The following is a 17,537-nucleotide window of genomic DNA, read 5'->3' on the forward strand; positions in this document are numbered from 1 at the left end:
AAGTTTTTGGCTGGGGCTGGGTTTGAACCTACCACCTCCAGTTTATGGGGCCGTCGCCCTACTCCTTTGTGCCACAGGCACCACCCACAAAGCCAAACTTCTTCAAAGAGTTGTATAGGTATGCTACTGCCTCTTTCTTCTTTCCATTCACTTTTTAATCTACTCCAATCTGCCTTTCATCATTATTTCCCTGAAATTACTCTCTTCAGGGTTACAAATAACCATTTTACCCCCAAATCCAATGGATACCATTTTATTTATCTTTTTATGGAGACAATCTTCTCTGTTGCCCTAGGCTAGAGTGGCACGGTGTCAGCCTAGCTCACAGCAACCTCAAACTCCGAGGCTCAAGTGATCCTCCTGCCTCAGTCTCCCAAGTAGCTAGGACTATAGGTGCACACCACCACACTCAACTAATTTTTTCTATTGTTAGTAGAGAATGGGTCAAGCAATCCTCCTGCCTTGTTAAGATTATAGGTGTGAGCCACCATGCCCAGCCTAAGTACTATTTTAGATTTCACCTTACTCATCTTTTCAGTGATACTGTACACAGTTCATTTTTGAAACACTCTTATCTCTGTATTCTGTGCCTCTCTTTTCTCTGCTTTTTCTCTTACTTCTCTGGTTGTCACTTCTCAGTGTCCTCTGTGAATTTTCCCTCTTCAACTAGAGTTTCGAGGTTACCAGGTCCCTGCTTTTCTATCCACCAGGAGCCTGCATACTATGTCCATAAATCAAATCTGGCCTGCTGCTTGTTTTTGTAATAAAGTGTCACTAGAATTCTGTTGCAAAGTATATAAGGTAATCAGTAAAGTTTAGCTGGGCCGCCGACCAGAGCGAGTCCCGGTCTCCCTTAAATTATCATTCCGTCTGCAGTTCTTTCCCCTGTGTCTCCGATCAGAAGCTCCAAAGAACACAACATCATGCCTGTTTAAAACATATGTTGTCAGTGGCTGTTTTCATGCTATAGTGGACATAGCCGGGCAGAGCTGAGCAGGTGCTCATAGACCCTAGACCCTATACATGTACAAAGCCTAGAATATATGTTTACTATCTGGCCCTTTACCAAAAAGCTTACTGGCTGCTATACTGTATCATCTCCCAGGGCAACCTTACTCACTTTAAACATCCTGGCAATTCCAGAATTTATATCACCAACGTCATCTCTCTTCTCTGACAGTCCATCTACTATGACACCCAATCTAGAAGCTATCTTTGCTTCCTCTAGTAATGAATTTTGTTTCTTCTATCTTCAATATATACCCTGAACCCCTCAGCATCTCTCCATCACCACACACACTGAGGCCACCGCAGTCCAGGCCCACTTGCCATCGTTACACTGTCTAACTGGCCTACCTGTTCTTATTACTCCTTCTCAGCAGAAATCAGGTCATGTAGCCTATTAAATTTTCACAACAACACTATAAGACAGTTACCATTATTATTCTCATTTGACAAAGGAGAAAAACTAAGGCTTTAAAAAATTTATGTTAACTTGTGTAAAGCAAAAAGCTAATATGTGTGTATACTCCCAAAGTAAAGTTATTTTTTTCTTTTTTTAGAGACAAGAGACTCACTTTGTTGCCCTTGGTAGAGTGCTGTGATGTCACAGCTCACGGCAACCTCTAGCTCTTGGGCTTAAGCAATTCTCCTGCTTCAGCCTCCCAAGTAGCTGGGACTATAGGCACCCACCACAACGTCCGACTATTTTTTGTTGCACTTTGGCCGGGGCCAGGTTCAAACCTGCCACCCTAGGTATACAGGGCCAGCACCCTACTCACTGAGCCACAGGCACGGCCCCAAAATATAAGTTTTTACTTGTTAAAGTGTATGCTTTTGATCTTTCTCTTTTATAACTAAAGCCTGTGTCAGAAGAGACTAAATCCTTTTCTATTCAATCTCCAGTACATTCTCTCAGGTACTAAAATAATTTTTTTGTTTGTTTCAAAGATAGATAGGGTCTCACTCTGCTGCCAGGCTGGTGTGAATTGGTGTCATCACAGCTCATTGTAACCTCAACCTTCTGTGCTTAATCCTGAGTAGCTGGAATTATATGTGCACACTACCACACCCAGGTAATATTTTTATTGTTTTGTCGAGATGGAATCTCACTGTGTTTCCAGTCTCCAACTCCTGGCCCCAAGTAATTCTCTCACCTTGGCCTCCCAAAATGCTGGGATTACAGGTGTCAGCCACCACACCTAGTGTTTTATTTATTTATTTTTTTTCATAAAAAGACAGAGTCCTGCTCTGGTACAAACTACCATACCTGGCTAACTTTTTTGTTGTTGTTAGAGATGGAGGTCTCACTATGTTGCCCAGGCTGGTCTCAAATCCCTGGCCTTCAGTGATCAAATCCCTCCTCCCGTCTTGGCCTCTCAAAGTGCTAGGAATACATGTGTGAGCCACCATGTCCAGCCCAAAACAAAGTAATTTCAATAGTTAATTATATCCAATATCCTATACAGTAGTCTGATACATTCTTCTATACGCTACCTCTCCATGAATCTACTCTTTCTGATCTAATCTCTACTTATTCCTTGACCATATCTATCAACTTGTCTTGTTTACCACCAAGACATGAGCCTTCACATATACTTAAGTCATAAACCAAGCTTCTTCTTGCCAGTAATCTCGTTATACATTTTGTTCTTAGCACTGTGTGTGTGTGAATTGCTTGCCAATCTTTAAAAATCAGGAGATGCTGTAGCACTCCTGTCCCCATATACATATATATCCCCAGAAAAAGAATATCAAAGTATAGATTCATAACTGGATAAGAAGATCTGGCAACCTCCGCTACAGTTAAGTAGCAACTGCCCATTATGCTTAAGAGTATGTGCTTTCCAGCTCTTGGTCTATCAGCTATTGTATTACACTAGGTTAAATTTTTCTGTGTAGTCTCTTCTACATTTAAAATTTTTTGTCTGTCTTATTATATGTACTCTAAGGACAGGAGGCTCTATTTTAGGATTCCCTTTGTTTTATTGTTTGTACTTCCTTTCCTTTATGATGAATAAGTCTGAATTATGTATACCACACATGTGTAACTCTGTTCTTCCTGCCCTCTCTATGCTATGCAAAGTTTGCACTAAACATTCAATGTCCAAGAGTAAAAGGTTTTAATTCAACATCTAGCTGCTATCATTAAACGATAACAAAAATTTTAATTTTTTTCCTCCTTAACCCTCCCCGGTTAATGGTCCACTCTGAACTTCTATGTTTTACTTTAGAAAGAACATAAACTAAAGCTCTTTCAAATGACTGCTGTCTCTCCTAATTCCAGCTTCTTTGCGGGAAATGCAGCTTACCACTGCAGGTCCTATTGTCAGCATTAAGGGAGTAGTGTGCAGGGCATCCACAGACAAAGCCTCCAACTGGCACAGCCAGGCAGAGGTGGGAGCAGTGCCCATTGCTGGAAGCACACTCATTCCATCCTGCCTGCCGAGAAGAGTGAAACACAAGGATGTCCATCACATAATCCAAATGGCCTTGTATGATGGTGCGGTTTTGGCCACTGGTTTTGTTGGCACGCTCAATGCTGCGTCGGCTCCAGTCCGTCCAGTAGATGTAATCTTGGTACTGAGTTAAGCCAAAAGGATGAGGCAAGTCATCTGCTATAACTTCACGGTTGAGTCCTATTTTTGGAAAGAAACAGACAGGGAGAAGCAGAAGGATGAAATATATGAGAATGTTAAGTGTCTTGCTAACAACAACAAAAAAAAACCCTAACACATAAAGCATTACATTTGTAAGCAATTTAAAATAGAATAATTCATTTAAAAGCAATTCTAAAACCAAACCAGTCCTCTGAAATCAATACATCTGCAGTCTGACCCCATGCCTCAAACTTATATTTCTGCTATAAATCACTGAGTCAGTTTAACTCCTGCAAACAAGTGTGTTTTAATCGTGATTTTATTTTCTCTACATAAGAATCAATAGTCTGCTTTTCCTTCTTCCTTTTATAGAAAGATGGAAATAAGTCACTTGAGGAATATCTAGGGAGCTATAAATTTCAGTACAAGCCCAATGACAATGGCATTTTTCACATAATAAAGAAATATGAATGCAACTACCTGGATTACTACTACAAATAAGAAACAGAATACAGTTCCAGAATAGGGGAAGGATCTAGAGCAGTGGTTCTCAACCTTCCTAATGCTGCAGCCCTTTAATACAGTTTCTGTGGGTCATGACCCATAGGTTGAGAACCACTGATCTAGATATTCATGTGAAGTTTTATGAAAAGTATCTAACCAAAGGTGAATAGCAAGCACTGAATTTTGCAAAGAAAGAATATACTATCTGTCTGAATAAAAAGTAGTAAAGCTTACCAAGCATATTGGAAGATTCTATTAAGTTGGTGTCCAGGTCTGTCCAGTAAAGCCTCCTTTTAGCATAATCAATAGTTAGGCCGTTTGCCCGCCCCACATTTGGAACCAATGTAGTACGTTCGCTTCCATCCATAGCAGCTCTGTCTATCTTAGGTTTTCCACCCCATTCAGTCCAATACATAAATCTAAATTTAAAACAATGGATATTTAACATTTCAATTTTGATTATCTGGAGAAAGGGTCATAATCATGCAGCAGAACCACATAAATTTAAATAAACTATATGGCAAATCAAGGAAATGAGTAAAAGAAAATCATGGCTATAATTCTTTTAATTATTTTGGCACCCTCAGCTAAATCTTTTTTTTCTCATATCCCAAAAAGGAAGTGAGTCAGCTTTCCTTATTCTTTCCAATAATTTGTTCCATCTAAACCTAGAAAATGGAAACAAACCAATGGTTTCTTTATTGCAGCACTGGCATTTATAAAACTAATACTCAGGAAAACAGCAAAGGATTAAAGCTCCAGTCTCAAAATCTGGTTCACTTCTGAATAAAACATCTTTGTATTCCTGAATACAATTAATCTGAGTTTTTTAAATGCTGAACTTACTTTTCAACTTCTGTAATCAACTCTCTTCCAAAACAAATTGCTTGGGCACATGAAAGGTAAAAATAAATAGCAAGCCTTTAACAAGTCAAAGCAAAGCCTGAAAAATGTATTTGGTCATACGGTCCAATGGAGCATCCCTTGATATGTCAAGTGAGGCAATGCATACTACCCTCTACGATCTCCGTGAAATGGTAGAATAATTACTTTGTTTTTGTTTTACCTTTTTGGATTTTTCACTTTAATCATAGAGCAACCCTACAGCAGAGGCTTTTTACAGATGAGGAGGCCAAAACAGCAAAAGATACACTGTATCTGTCTAATGCCTTCCCACCAGTTACAGGGCAAGCTAGAACTAGAACCTGATCCTCAGCCAAATGGTCTTCAACTAAACTGGTATGGTGCTAGCTTCTGAGACACTCTGAATATTGGCACTAAGAGAGTGACAATGGAATTACATGCCAATTCTCATGTAATACCTGAGGACAGACATTCACTCAGCCTGTCAGCTTATGGCTGACTTGGTTGCAATGTATGAACATGCTTTTCTGAAAACTAAAGTTGTCCAGGCTCTGTTTGCATTTCTACTTGTCAGTTGACAGTCACGTGCACTACAAGAGCCAAAGAGAAACAACTGTGAGAGACATCTCACACTCACCAGCAGCAACCTATACCAGAATCCTTAGTCCCAACTACAAAATTTATCTGTCTGGCAACTAATACTCTGAACAAAGATCACCATAATCTTACCATGTCAGTGAAGAGTAAATCTGATATGGTCTTTTAACTAGATAGATAACTAATCTTGGAATCAATGTGGTGATTTTAGGGCAAGTATTTTAAATTACAGATACGGTAAATATATTCATATGTTCATTCACACTGCTGACTTCTTTTCAAAGTAGAATTTTTATTCAAATTTCATATTTCTTTGCCGCTGGCTTTTAAAAATGTGCTAATTTCTGTTAGATCGCCTACCATCAATAAACACATCTTGTTGTAAATAGTCTATCTTATAATGCCAAAATTACTCCAAGTTTAGAATAATGATCTAACTGTCCATTTGAATTAAGAAATATTCCAAAATAAAGCCTTTACCATGCACACAATATTGTTTTAGTGTGTTTGCTGTAACAGGTTTGGAATCCAGTATCATTGGGAAGGGGGTGCAAGCAAATATAGATTGATAACTTTTTTTAAAAAAGGCTGTCCATATAGAGTGGACATAAAGTTCATGGGCAATTTAAAATAGTTTAACATGGTAAACTGCACATGAACTTTATGCATATTTAGTACATAATTACTGATCAGTAACATTTTATTAGTAATCCATTTTATTCTTTCTTCACCCAATGTTTATAATGACAAAAGTAAAATCAGCTAATATTCATTTTAAATCACTGAAATCTAATTAATGGCTTTAAAATAAAGCCTATCATTTAGTTGCAGGGTTCTTAAGCATTATTTAAGACATGAAGAATATAATCCATAATGAAGCCACATTCCTCAAAATGTACGCTGTAGCTGCGAAGAATAAAGACATAAAGCTGTTTACCCTTCAGCAGGATCCAACGCCAGTGCTCTGGGGCTATCTAGGTCTTTCCACACCAAAACTTGTCGGTGCTGCCCATCCAACTTTGACACCTCGATTCGATTTGTTCCCGTGTCCGCCCAGTACAGGTTCTTCCCAAGCCAATCTACTGCCATGCCTTCTGGATAGTCGAGACCAAATTCCACCACATGTTCTAGTGCACTGCCATTCATGAAGGCTCTGCTGATAGTCTGCAAAAATATAATCAACAACTAAGTCACGTGGCATAAGTATAAAACACTATCCAGAAGGGTTTGGTTTGGGTTTTGTTGGGCATAGGAGGACCTAGAAGTGCCAATAAAATTCCTAATAAAATTTACATAATTTAGAAATATAGAAATACTTGATGTCAATCTCTAATAAATGCAACTGAAACCTTAGGTTTTATTGCTACTTAGGGAGAAGAATCCGAAATTCTTAAGAAACAAAAATCTATGAAATAAGACAGTGGAATAATTTTTCTTTTAAACTGTATTATCAATCAAGTGAAAAAAATGTGATCAGAATCCTACACTCTTAACTGATAGTCAGCTTTCTGAAGGTGCTTGAGAGTATGCCAAGTCATTGTGTCAATTTAGAAGATCTCAACAACTATATACCTTATAAAATGAATATAACTATTGTGACATTATTACCACTGCAGCTTTGAATACTACAAAATTTAAAATTACCATAATTTAAACAATAGATGCTACTTCTTATCAAGTATTGTCCTAAGTATTAATACTTAGTATCCATAAATTTTTCTCATTTTAAACTCCCAACTATTTCTCTTGAAATAGAGATGATGCCTATCTTGCAGAGGAGTTGGGAATAAAACTTAGAAGGTCAACCAATTATTCACTTAATAGATTTTATAGAACAGCATTAGATTCCAACTCGGTTCAGCTCCATCATGCCATGTTTTTTTTGCATATCAGACAAAAGTTTACACAAGTTATCTGAAATTCAAAGTCCAAAACAACTTAGAATGATTATTTCTTCTTCCAGATTTTCCGGTGAGGAGCTTCCTCTCTTTCACTATCCCAGTATGCTTTTCAGTATTTACTTTATGAAAAAGAAAATAAACATATGGTATAACTCATAATTGGCATTTTCTATCTCAATCACTCTCCAAAATTTTGTTTAAAATAAATCAATAATCCAGTCTCTATAAGCCATTTTATATAAAGCATATAATTAACTCAACTAATTACAGAAAATACCACTGGAACAAAATGAAGAAAGATCGTGGCTTGTAGATTTAGAAGACTCTAGGCAAAGTATCTTGTATTATATGATACCTAATAAAATACTGAATGGGCCTTTCCCTTCATTTCCTTTAAAAAGGTACAGGTTTTTGACTTCTGTCTATTAAGCAATGACAGAGATGGGTCAAGCAAGATTCAGAAATTCTAATTGCCCCCTTCAGTCCTCAGCTTTAAGTCTAATTCTTTTGCTAACCTTGAGTGATATATCAGTCCAGTAAATGCGGTTGTCCGTCACATCAAAATCCAAAGCAGAAGCTTCTTTGACACCAGTGAGCGGAATGGCTACATTATTATTGTTTGTTTCCAAAGAAATTCGTCTGATATCTGCTCTCCGTGAAAACAAAAGGAAAGCTTCTGGGACAATGCAGGTCTTCATGTCACTGATGAGTTCGAAGCCAATGGGGCAGGCACAGCGAAGGCCCTGAGGTCTATAGAGGCAAAGATGGCTACAGCCCCCATTTTCCTCAGCACAAGGGTTAGTACCTAAAAGATAAACTAATTATAGAAAAGCACAGAAAGACACACACATTGACATAATCAACACATTTTCACTTTTAAATTACTAAGTTTGGTTCACAAAGACCTCATGATTATTTCTGCACCCACTCCAGGGTCTCAATTTCTAATTTTGCAAATAAGCAATACATGGACTAACAGGGAGTAAGGGCATGGCAAAATATTTTCTTTTTATACCCATAGTAAACTTTATTTTATTTTACTTTTGGAGACAGAGTCTCATGCTGTCACCCACTCATGCAGTGATGAGTACAGTGACATCACTGTAGTTCAGAGCAACCTCAAATTCCTAGGCTCAACCTCCCAGGTAGCTGGGATTATAGGTCCTCACCACTATGCTCAGCTAATTTTTCTATTTTGGTGGAGATGAAGGCTCATTCTTCCTCAGGCTGGTCTAAAACGCCTTACCTCAAGCAATGGTCTCTAAGTGCTAGATCCATGCCTTGCACCATAACTTCAAAAAAAGGTACATTGTTCATGCGATAGGAATGAATTATTTTAATGAAGGTGTGCATGTGCCATGCTTGTGTATTTAACTCTTCTATTCAAACTGTGTAGCCAGAGTAATAAACCAACATTTTACAAGTCCCTTCTCATTAAAAAGGGGTTAAAGATGATTCCTATACTGCCTCACAACATCAACAACTGACACTGCTGCTTCACAAGCTGCAGGCTATCTCTATCTTTTCTTATTCCTGGTTTCCACTTCTAAGAGAATTTTGGAACTACTTACCGATGATACGATGAACATTTGTGGCCTTTAGGCCCATGAGGTCAGGCAGCTGATCTATGATGATTTCCCTCTCTGCACTTCGCTTGTGAACTCTTTCAATGCTACGCCTCTGCCAGTCAGTCCAGTAAACATAGTCACCCAGTAAAGTAAACCCAAATATATGGGGAATTTTATCTTCCACTAGTACTCGTCTTCCAGTGCCATCAGTATTCATCACCTTCAAGTTTAAATTCAAAGAGAAGGAAGAGGATAAGATATATGTTTAACCTGCAAATGTATGTATAAATAACAACTCCAACTACCTGTTGCATCGAAATCAAAGAGTCTTCTTAGTTATTCCTAATACAATGCTTTCACAAAATTACAACATGATGATTTAATGACATTTCAAATACAATATAATCTCTTTTTCTCCAATCTCTTGTTCCTCTTCCTTCTAAAAACTCTGGCAACTTTGTATTAGTATGCAACTCTTCTATGAAATGAAGAGTCATTTGTGTCAAAACAAAAATGCATGAACCATCACCTTAAGTTTGTTTTTATACTTGTTATAATAACGTTTAAACTATAATCACTTTTGCATACATTATTTTATCACATATTTTGTTTCATAACATATTTTACTTTTTCTGAGAGTGTGCCTATAGAAACTAAGATTCATGTAAGGTCACATAGCTTGTAAACAGAGCTGACATCTTTGTTAGAACTTTTTCCACTTATCATTCCCTTTACTTTATTGTTGTTGTTTCCTACAACAATGATGACAAAAACAGATAAAAAGGCTCTCAATGAATCTCACTCCTCTGAGCTTATAAACATAAAAGTATTAGGAGTTTATGACACCCTCTCTATATCTTAAGTTTCAAGAAACTAGGATATACCTACTCCTTCCAACTACCCAATACCAACATTATTAAACGCATTCTGACATTCACATTGTAGCAACTTAATGCACCAGTCAGTGTTGACTTACATGGAATATCTCTTACTGATTTTATGGATAAAAATGATTAGTATAAAAGATTACATCTAATACTCTTTGTTGGTGGGTAGGAGGCAGATACTATTCACATGTACATGCTTTTGGTACCAGAATAATGTTTCTAAAGGCTAATTTGCTTAAAACATAGCTAAGAGACCATCTAAAATGTCATATTATTAACAATGAACCCATGTTCTCCATTTTAAGGGGGGTGACTCAATCATCCTGTTAGGGAGCACTCAACACAGAGTGCTAAGTATGCTATATTATAAATACTGCTTTTCTTACAAGATTATGGTATGTTAAAACATATCTGGTATTATTTTATTCCTAGCTTTAGTTCTATCTCAAATCAATTATCTTACATTATCACAGATTTAATAAATTACACTAATTTTTCTGAACACTAGATTCAAATGTTGGTCTTCCTATTGAAGTTTATTTTTTGATCTAAAAGCAAAAACTGGAGAACTTCAAAAATATTACAGGACTGGCTCAGTGCTTGTGGCTCAAGTGGCTAAGGTGCCAGCCACATACAACTGAGCTGGCGGGTTCAAATCCAGCCTGGGCCCACTAAACAACAATGTCAGCTGTAACCAAAAAATAGCCAGGCATTGTGGCGGGCACCTGCAGTCCCAGCTACTTGGGAGGATGAGGCAGGAGAACCGCTCAAGTCCAGGAGTTGGAGGTTGCTGTGAGCTGTGATGCCACAGCATTCTACCCAGGGCAACAGCTTTAAGGCTCTGTCTCAAAAAAAAAAAAAAAAAACTACAGGACTGCCCAACTTTTCTTTCAGCTGTGTCACCCTACAACTTTAATTTGTTCATTTTGATGAATAAGTAGCTTAAACAAAAGATGGATGATTAAGTATAAATTAGGAAAACAGGTTAAGAATGAAACTTAAAAATCACAGTGAGGGTTCGGCACCTGTAGCTCAGCAGTTAGGGTGTCAGCCACATACATGGGAGCTGGCGGGTTCAAATCCAACCTGGGCCTGCCAAACAACTACAACCAAAAAAACCAACTGGGCACTGTGGCAGGCGCCAGCAGTCCTAGCTTACTTTGGAGGCTGAGGCAAGAGAATCACTTAAGCCCAAGAGTTTGAGGTTGCTGTGAGCTGTAATGTCATAGCACTCTACACAGGGCAGAGTGTAGAGTGCTCTGTCAAAAAAAAGACTTTGTCTCAAAAAAAAAAAAAAATCATAGTGAGAAGAATAACAAAAGCTAAATTCCAAGACCTTTTTTGGCTCACGCAACTATCTTATCTTCTATTTAGCAGTTACCCTTTGTTGTTCTCTCTAAAACTTTCTCATGATCAACAAATAAAGTAACAGAAACAGATTTAAATTTCTAATATAAGCTTTATCATTCTTTGGGTACCCTTAAGCAATTTCTTACATGTAAAATTAGGGAGAGAATCACTACCATCACTGAATTATTTAAGGATCAAATAAAATAATGCTAAACATACAGCACAGTATTAGATATGTAGTGGGTACGTGGTAAACATTGGTTCCTGCCCTTTAAAATGATTTTATTAAACTGCTTTCATCTCTAACTGTAAATAGCTACCTGTTATTTAAATAAATCAATTTGAACAGTGCTTCAAAATAAAAATACATATATACATATAGAAGAACATGTGGAAATACAAGACCAATCACACACTGTTAAACTGAACAATAAAACTAGTACAGACCTTTCTATATTCTAGCAACGCCCACCACCCACCATGTACTAGCATCGACCAGTGAAAAACTACAGGCTACAACCTTATTCCCATGTCCTATCCCCATTTTTATTGTTTGCTTTTGCTATAGAGATACGAAGTAACTAAAAGAGTAAACAAAAAGGAGCAAATAGTTTGATAATTTGATTAGAGTATACTTCTGCTGCTCTACCAAACTACTACCCTATTCCCCTCCCCCAATCAAACATTAATAAAACTAATGAATGCAAATTGCCATGATAGATAAGATGGATGCTGAGAGTTCAGAACAGGGCTTCTTCTGGCTAGGGAGAGCAATCTAGTTGGGGAGATAAACTCAATTTATACTAAAATTACACACATATACCCTCTGTAGCCTAAGATAAACTTTGGGAAATGGAACTGAAATCTATCTTGAAGAATCAGAATTCTCACCAAGAGAAAGATAAAAAGATTTTTCCAGACTCCAGAAAAGATTCTATTTATGTATTTATTTTTATTTTTTTTTTTGGTTTGGAATTCATTGAAGACACTAAGACTTAGTTTATACTGATTGCATATGTTAGATAAAATCCTCTTATAATTGTATCCCACGCCCAAGAGGTGTGTCATACACTGTGACCATCCCCCTCTCCCTCCCCTCTCTCTACTCCCCCATCTCCCACCATGCACCGGCATCAATTGTCCTCATATCAGAATTGAGTACACTGGATTCTTGCTTCTCCATTCTTGTGATGCTTTACTAAGAAGAATGTGTTCCACCTCCATCCAGATTAATACAAAAGATGTAAAGTCTCCATCTTTTTTAGTGGCTGAATAGTATTCCATGGTATACATATACCACAAGCTTGTTGATCCTTTCCTGGGTTGGTGGGCATTTAGGCTGTTTCCACATTTTGGTGATTGTAAATTGAGCTGTGATAAACAGTCTAGTGCAAATGTACTTGAAATGAAATGATTTTTTTCTTCTGGGTAGATGCTTTAGTAATAGGATTATAGGATCAAATGGGAGGTCTGATTTGAGTTCTTTGGAGATTTTCTATACTTCCTTCCAAAAAGGTTGTATTAGTTTGCAGTCCCACCAGCCGTGTAAAGGTGTTCCCATCTCTCCAATCCATGCCAGTATCTGCAGCTTTGAGACTAGGTGATGCAGACCATTCTTAGTGGAGTTAGGTGATACTTCAGGGTAGTTTGGGTTTGTATTTCTCTAATGATTAAGGATTATGAGCATTTTTTCATGTTTGTTAGCCATTCATCTGTCTTCTTTAGAGAAGGTTCTATTTATTTCTCTTGCCCAGTGACATATGGGATTGTTGCGTCTTTTTTTGTTGGTAATTTGAGTTCTCTATAGTTATCAAATTTTTGTCTGTTCATAATACGCAAGTATATCTTTTTTGTCTTGATTCATAATATGCAAATTTCTTTTCCCATTCTGAAGGTTGTCTACTTTGGTTATTGTTTCCTTAGCTGTACAGAAGCTTTTCAATTTAATGAAGTCTTCATAAAGTCTTTCCCAGGCCGGTAACTTCAAGTGTTTTTCCAACACTTTCTTCAAGGATTTTTATTGTTTTATGCCTTATATTTAAATCTTTTATCCAACTTGAATCAATTTTTGTAAGAGGCGAGAGGTGCGAGTCCAGTTTCAGTCTTTTACATGTGGTTATCCAATTCTCCCACCACCATTTACTGAACAGGGATTCTTTTCCACAGTGTATGTTCTTGTTTGGTTTAACAAAGACCAGGTGGCTATAAGAGGTTAGTTTCTATTCAGTTCCAAATGTCAATGTTTCTATTTTTGTGCCATTACCAGGCTGTTTGATAAGTATGGCCTTCTAGTATATGGCCAAAAGTCTGGTAGAGTGATACCCCTGGTTTGTTTTTATTCCTAAAAATTGCCTTGGCTCCAGGGGGTTTCTTCTGGTTCCATACAAATGAAGAATTGTTTTTTCTAAATCTTGAAAGTATGATGATGGTATTTTAGTGGGGATTGCACTGACCTATAGATTGCTTTCAGTACTACAGACATTTTCACAATGTTGATTCTTCCCAGTCATGAGTAAGGTATGTCCTTCCATTTGTTAATATCTTCTTAGAGTTTCGTAATTTTCTTTGTAAAGGTCCTTCACCTCTTTTGTTATGTATATTCCTAGGTATTTCATTTTTGTTTTTTTGAAGGTACTGTGAAGGGAACTATATTCTTGATTACCAGAAAAGATTTAAAAGAAATAACATGTGTTAAGGTACAGCAGTCAAGGACGCACATAATGTGTCTGATGTTGAAAGAAATACTTTAACTTCAGCAGAAAGAACACAAAGGAAACTCAAGATGACTGCACCAGGCAGATACCACACAATAAAGCTGCATCTCAGGAATCCCTCCACTTATCTTTGTCACTGTGTTTAGACTGTTAATGCTAAAGACAAATATCTCATTTGAAATACAAATTTTGAATTATAGTGACAAAATATTTTCTATTTCTGTGATATAGTAATAGAGGCTGAAAATACCTTTTTCCAAAGACTTAGTAGGGCCAGCTATATTTCAGAATTCAGATATTTTCAAAAATATTTAGAAAGGCTTAGTGCCTGTAGCTCACTGGTTATAGCACTAGCCACATACACTGGGGCTGGCAGGTTCGAACCCAGCCCAGACCTGCTAAACAACAACTACAACAACACAAAAAAATAGCCAGTCGTTGTGGCAGGTGCCTGTAGTCCCAGCTACTTGGGAGGCTGAGACAAGAGAATCGCTTAAGCCCAAGAGCTTGACATTATGGTGATTCAGCATAATTCATATCAAAATACCAATGTCATTTTTCATAGAATTAGGGTGAAAAAATCCTGAAAGTCATATGGAGCCAAAAAAAGTCTGAATAGTCAATGCAAAACTAAGTAAAGCTAAGGGATCAAATTGCTTGCCATCACATTATTACATAATAAAAGCCTATAGTAACCAAAATAGTGTAATATTGGTAATAGAACCAGAAATATACATCAATAAAACAGAATAGAGACCCCAGAAATAAAGCCGCACAGCTGCGACCAACTGATCTTTGACAAAGTAGACAAAAACATACACAGGAGAAAGGACAACCTATTCAGTAAATGGTGCTAGGGATGGACAAGGTGGCCCACACCAGTAATTCCAGCACTTTGGAAGGCTAAGGTAAGAGGATTGTGCGAGGCCAGGAATCAAGACTGAACTGGCAACAAAGTAAGACCTCAGCTCCACAAAAATAACAATAAAACACCCGAGCATGCTGGTGTGCACTTGTAGTTCCAACTAGCTGGGAGGCTGAGGCAGGAAGATTGCTTGAGCCCACAAGTTCAGGGCTGCTGCTGGCATTGTGCTCCCGCCTGGGCAACATAGTTCTCTAAGAACTCTTCTCTCTTTTTTTTTATAAAGTTGCTGGGAAAACTGGATAGTTATATGCAGAAGATTGAAATTGGACCCGTATCTCTTACCATACACAATAATTGACTCAATGAACTAAAGATTTAAACATAAGAGCTGAAACTAGAAAAAAACCCTAAGAAAAATTCTTCTGGACATTGGGGTAGGCAAAGAAGTTATGACTAAGACCTCAAAAGCAAATGCAACAGAAACTAGATGCAAACAAAACTAGACTAATGGGACTTGATTAAAATACTAAGGTGCTGCACAGCAAAAGAAATAAGCAATAGAGTAAACAAATAAGCTATAGAATATGAGAAAATATTCATAAACTATGAATCCAACAAAGGACTAAAATCTAGAATCTACAAGGAACTCAAACAACTCAATGAGGAAAAAAAATTAAAAAGTTAGCAAAGGATAAGAACATTTTTCAATGTTCATAGTCCTATAAAACGCCAACATATGAAAAACCGCTCAACACCATCAATTATTAGAGAAGTGCAAATTAAACCATGATGAGATAACACTTTACACTATGAGAATGGCAATTAATAAAAAGTCAGTAAAAAAAAGCTGTAGATGAAGATGTGGAGAGATGGGATTGCTTATACCCTATTGGTAGGAATATAAACTAGTACAACTTCTATGAAACAATACGGAGATTTCTTAAATAACTACAAATAGAATTATCATCAGATCCAATAACCCGACTACTAGGTATCTACCTAAGGGAACAGACATCAATTATTTTCAAAAAGATTAATGCAGGCTGGGAGCAGCGGCTCAAACCTGTAATCCCAGCACTCTGGGAGGCTAAGGCAGGTGGATCTTTTCAGCTCAGGAGTTCAAGACCAACCTGAGCAATATCAAGACCCTGCCTCTAAAAATAGCTGGGCATTGTGCTGGGTACTGTAGTCCCAGCTATTTGGGAGGCTGAAGCAAGAAGATCGCTTGAGCCCACGAGTTTGGGGTTGCTATGAGCTCATGGCACTCTACTGAGGGCAACAAAGTGAGACTCTGTCTCAAACAAACAAACAAGATAACTCCAATCATAAGATTATCACAGCACTACTCACAATAACAAAAGATATGGAATCAACCTAAGTGTCCACCAATGGATAAATGGATGAAGAAAATGTGGTATATGTGTACCATGAAATAGTACTCGGCCATTATCTTAAGTAAAATAACTCAGAAACGAGAGAAGTCAAGTATATACTGCATATTCTCACTTAAGTGGGAGCAGAATAATAGACTCTAGAGATTGGAAAGATGGGAGGATGGGTGGGGTGTGAAGGATGAAAAATTACCCAACGAGAACAATGTCCACAATTTGGGTGATGGTTTCATAAAAAAAACCTGACTTTACCACAACACAAAATATCTACACAACGAAACTGCACTGCACCCTCTAAATGTATAAAAATTTAAAAAATTACATAATTAAATAAGAATGTCTTTAGCAGCATCTGGTGAAACAAGAGCAAATGCTAGTAAAGGTCTTGTTGGGGAGAGAGGAGGCACTTCAGGATGGCACAGTGGCCAGGAATTCAGAGCCAAAGACTGAGTTGCTTTATCTACCAAAAAACTAGTCCCTTCTAGCTATTCTTTTTCCTCTCACTTTAAAAGCAAAACCTAAAAGATAATTAAGACATTCTAATGATTTCTTAAACATAATTGTTTAAGCATACTATTTCCTTTTATTTCTTATCTCCTTGTTCTCTCATCTGTTGTAGTTTCGACAAAAGGTTTGAATCTAAAACCATATTGTCAAGAGAAATGTAAGCCACAAATGTTAACTGTATGTGTCACTTTAAAATTTTCTAGTCAGACTTTTAAAAGTAAAAAAAAGTAGGAAAAATTTTAATATTTTAATACATCCAAAATATTTTGATGTCAACATATGATCTCATACAAGACATAATGATATCAGTTTTTTAAATACTGGGTCTTCTTAGTACATATTTTACACTTAATAATTCCAATCTAATTTTTTGCCACCCAGATACTCCCTAGCTCTTATTTAAAGAGGTTAGTGGATTACTTGAGTTACCCTATACTTAAGTTCTTGTTATTGGGGAATCATTGAGGGTATGAAGATTCAAGTTACACTAATTGCATTTGTCAAGCAAAGCCCTCTTATAAATGTGTTCCTCCCCCAAGAGGTGTGCCAAATACCATGATCTCCTACCCTCTACCTCCTTCCCTCTCTCTCCCCCTCCCTCATTCCCTCAATCTCCACCATGTACTAGGTCATCAAGTATCCTCATATCGAAATTGAGTACCCTGCATTTTTTTTTTTTTTCCAGTTTTTGACCAGGGCTGAGTTTGAACCTGCCATCCCCAGCCCAGAGCCCTACTCCTTTGGGCCACAGGCACCACCCTGAGTACACTGAATTCTTGCTTCTCCATTC

General features: G+C 37.4%; 1 protein-coding gene across 1 annotated transcript in view; it reads right to left on the reverse strand.

Annotated features, from left to right (window-relative positions):
• The window catches only part of LRP6 (LDL receptor related protein 6), a 168,854-nt gene that overhangs the window by 42,228 nt on the left and 109,089 nt on the right, over nt 1-17,537 (reverse strand). Inside the window, exons 8-12 of the mRNA XM_003797770.2 lie at nt 9,037-9,253; nt 7,981-8,270; nt 6,502-6,728; nt 4,338-4,522; nt 3,312-3,638 (exon numbers count right to left, since the gene is read on the reverse strand). Of these exons, the coding sequence (XP_003797818.1) occupies nt 3,312-3,638; nt 4,338-4,522; nt 6,502-6,728; nt 7,981-8,270; nt 9,037-9,253 (1,246 nt within the window). The remainder of the gene's footprint in view (nt 1-3,311; nt 3,639-4,337; nt 4,523-6,501; nt 6,729-7,980; nt 8,271-9,036; nt 9,254-17,537) is intronic.

This window comes from Otolemur garnettii, unplaced genomic scaffold, assembly GCF_000181295.1.
Source record: "Otolemur garnettii isolate 467f Iridium unplaced genomic scaffold, OtoGar3 scaffold00124, whole genome shotgun sequence".
In the NCBI taxonomy this organism is placed as follows: domain Eukaryota; kingdom Metazoa; phylum Chordata; class Mammalia; order Primates; family Galagidae; genus Otolemur; species Otolemur garnettii.